The sequence below is a fragment of the Solanum lycopersicum genome, chromosome 1 (genome assembly GCF_036512215.1).
Source record: "Solanum lycopersicum chromosome 1, SLM_r2.1".
Classification (NCBI taxonomy): Eukaryota; Viridiplantae; Streptophyta; class Magnoliopsida; order Solanales; family Solanaceae; genus Solanum; species Solanum lycopersicum.
The window spans coordinates 80,204,361-80,206,402 of NC_090800.1; the positions used below are offsets into that span (position 1 = coordinate 80,204,361).

At 37.4% G+C, this 2,042-nt stretch overlaps 1 protein-coding gene across 1 annotated transcript; it reads left to right on the forward strand.

Annotated features, from left to right (window-relative positions):
• The first annotated feature begins 579 nt into the window (after window positions 1-579).
• LOC101267350 (GATA transcription factor 4) lies at window positions 580-1,791 on the forward strand. The gene is made up of 2 exons (XM_004229730.5): window positions 580-928; window positions 1,025-1,791. The coding sequence occupies exons 1-2, from the start codon at window positions 701-703 to the stop codon at window positions 1,577-1,579; spliced, it is 783 nt and encodes a 260-aa protein (XP_004229778.1). The 5' UTR covers window positions 580-700; the 3' UTR covers window positions 1,580-1,791.
• Window positions 1,792-2,042: the final 251 nt, after the last annotated feature.

Genomic DNA, 2,042 nt, shown 5'->3' on the forward strand with positions numbered 1-2,042 from the left:
AGTTTAAGTGGAGTTCGAATCCTAATCTAGAGGTGATATCTTTAACTTCTAATTTCTATACGTTTTTTTAAAATAGATATACAGATTTTTTTCGAAAATTAAGTTGGTGCGCCGATGTATATAACCTCGCCTTAATCCTCTATCGAATATACAAAAAACAACGAGTCACAAATATTAGTAATAAGCTCCATTTCAATGACTTATAATCAAAGAAAGAAAAATGAAATATCAATCTAACTCATCACAATTTGTGATTAATATAATACTCCTTCTCAAACTTTAATTACCTTACATTTGTGCATCCTTTTTCCTATTATGACAATTCATTTACTGAAACTGTAAATGACTTGCTTGAGCTTAAATATCTTTTGTGTTCTTGTTAATCAGCATGTTAGCAACAATACTCCATTGATTTTCTCATGTAAATATGCTAAGACTATAAAATCGTTTATAGAAATAGTTACTAATTTAAAAATGAAATAATTTAAGTAAAGTTGTGACCTAATATCACGAGGAAAACTGGTGATTTTCTCTTCACGTTGTTTTGTCTCCCCTCTTGCCAACCTTCACTTGCACTCTACTCCTTTATATCTATTACTATCACACTTTTCACCCTCACTCTCACACTCTATTTCTCTCTCTAAAACCCCTTCTCTTATTATTAGAGAGAGAAACTAGCTCCGGAGAGTCGTCGACAATAATGGATGTCTACGGTCTGCACTCTGCACCTGACTTGTTTCGTATCGATGATCTACTCGATTTCTCTAACGACGAAATTTTCTCCATTAATAACAACTCCAACAACACCGACTCTAACCACCACCATCAACCTCACTCACACAACTCCTCCGCCGCCGGACCCGCCAATTATTACGATGCTCTTCTTCCTAATTCTTCCGACGATTTCACTGATAACCTCTGCGTTCCCGTAAGAATTTTTTTTTTCATCAATACGGACTAGTTTACATCAATTATAGCTGTTTTTAATTAGTAGTATTAATTTATTTATTTTTTTTCGTTGCAGAGTGATGATGTAGCGGAGTTGGAATGGTTATCGAACTTTGTAGAAGATTCGTTTAGTAATTTTCCGGCTAATTCCGTAACCGGAACGATGAATATCACTTCCAATACTGCGTCGTTTCATGGAAGGTCGAGAAGCAAACGTTCTCGTTCTACTTCAAGCTGGACATCCTCACTACAGAACTCTAATGCTACTACTTCTGTGAAGAACAAGGAGAGTTCAGTATATACCAGAGAAAGGTCGTCTTCAATGGACGAAGATGTGCCACGGAGATGCACACACTGCGCTTCGGAGAAGACGCCGCAGTGGAGAACTGGTCCTCTAGGCCCAAAAACACTCTGCAATGCTTGTGGAGTTAGGTACAAATCAGGCCGGCTAGTTCCGGAATACCGCCCCGCAGCTAGTCCAACTTTTGTGTTAACACAGCACTCAAATTCTCACCGGAAAGTTATGGAGCTCCGTCGACAGAAGGAAATGATCCATCAACCGCAGCAGCAACAACAAATGCCGCCGTCGACAGAGGAGGGAATGTACGGACATCACTTTCGGGTCTGCTGACGTCATATAAAGAGAGAAGAGACACGTGTCTTCACCGCCGAGCTAACCGTGGACTCCTTTTTCTTTTTATTTATTATTATCATCATGCTAATTTTACAATCTGAAACGTTTTTTTATTTTTCTTTGTTTAGTTTTTTTTATTTCGGGGGATAGAATAATTATTATTGTGTTGGTGTAATTTTTTGAAATTTGAGCAACGCATTTTTATTGAATTTCGCAACTGCCGATTTGGGTTGCGTGATGGGAGGTGGGCTAGGCATTGCACGTGATTCGTATAGGCTTCAAAAATCAAAATATTTTACATTTTACGTCATGTTGGGTTAAACAGTAATCACATGGCTATCGACTGAATATAATCAAACTTACGCTTATCAAGTCAGCAGATTCAATGCATCCCTGTACTTATAAAATTAGGACAAATATATTTATTTGTGTATCACAAAAAAACATATTCAGTATAACT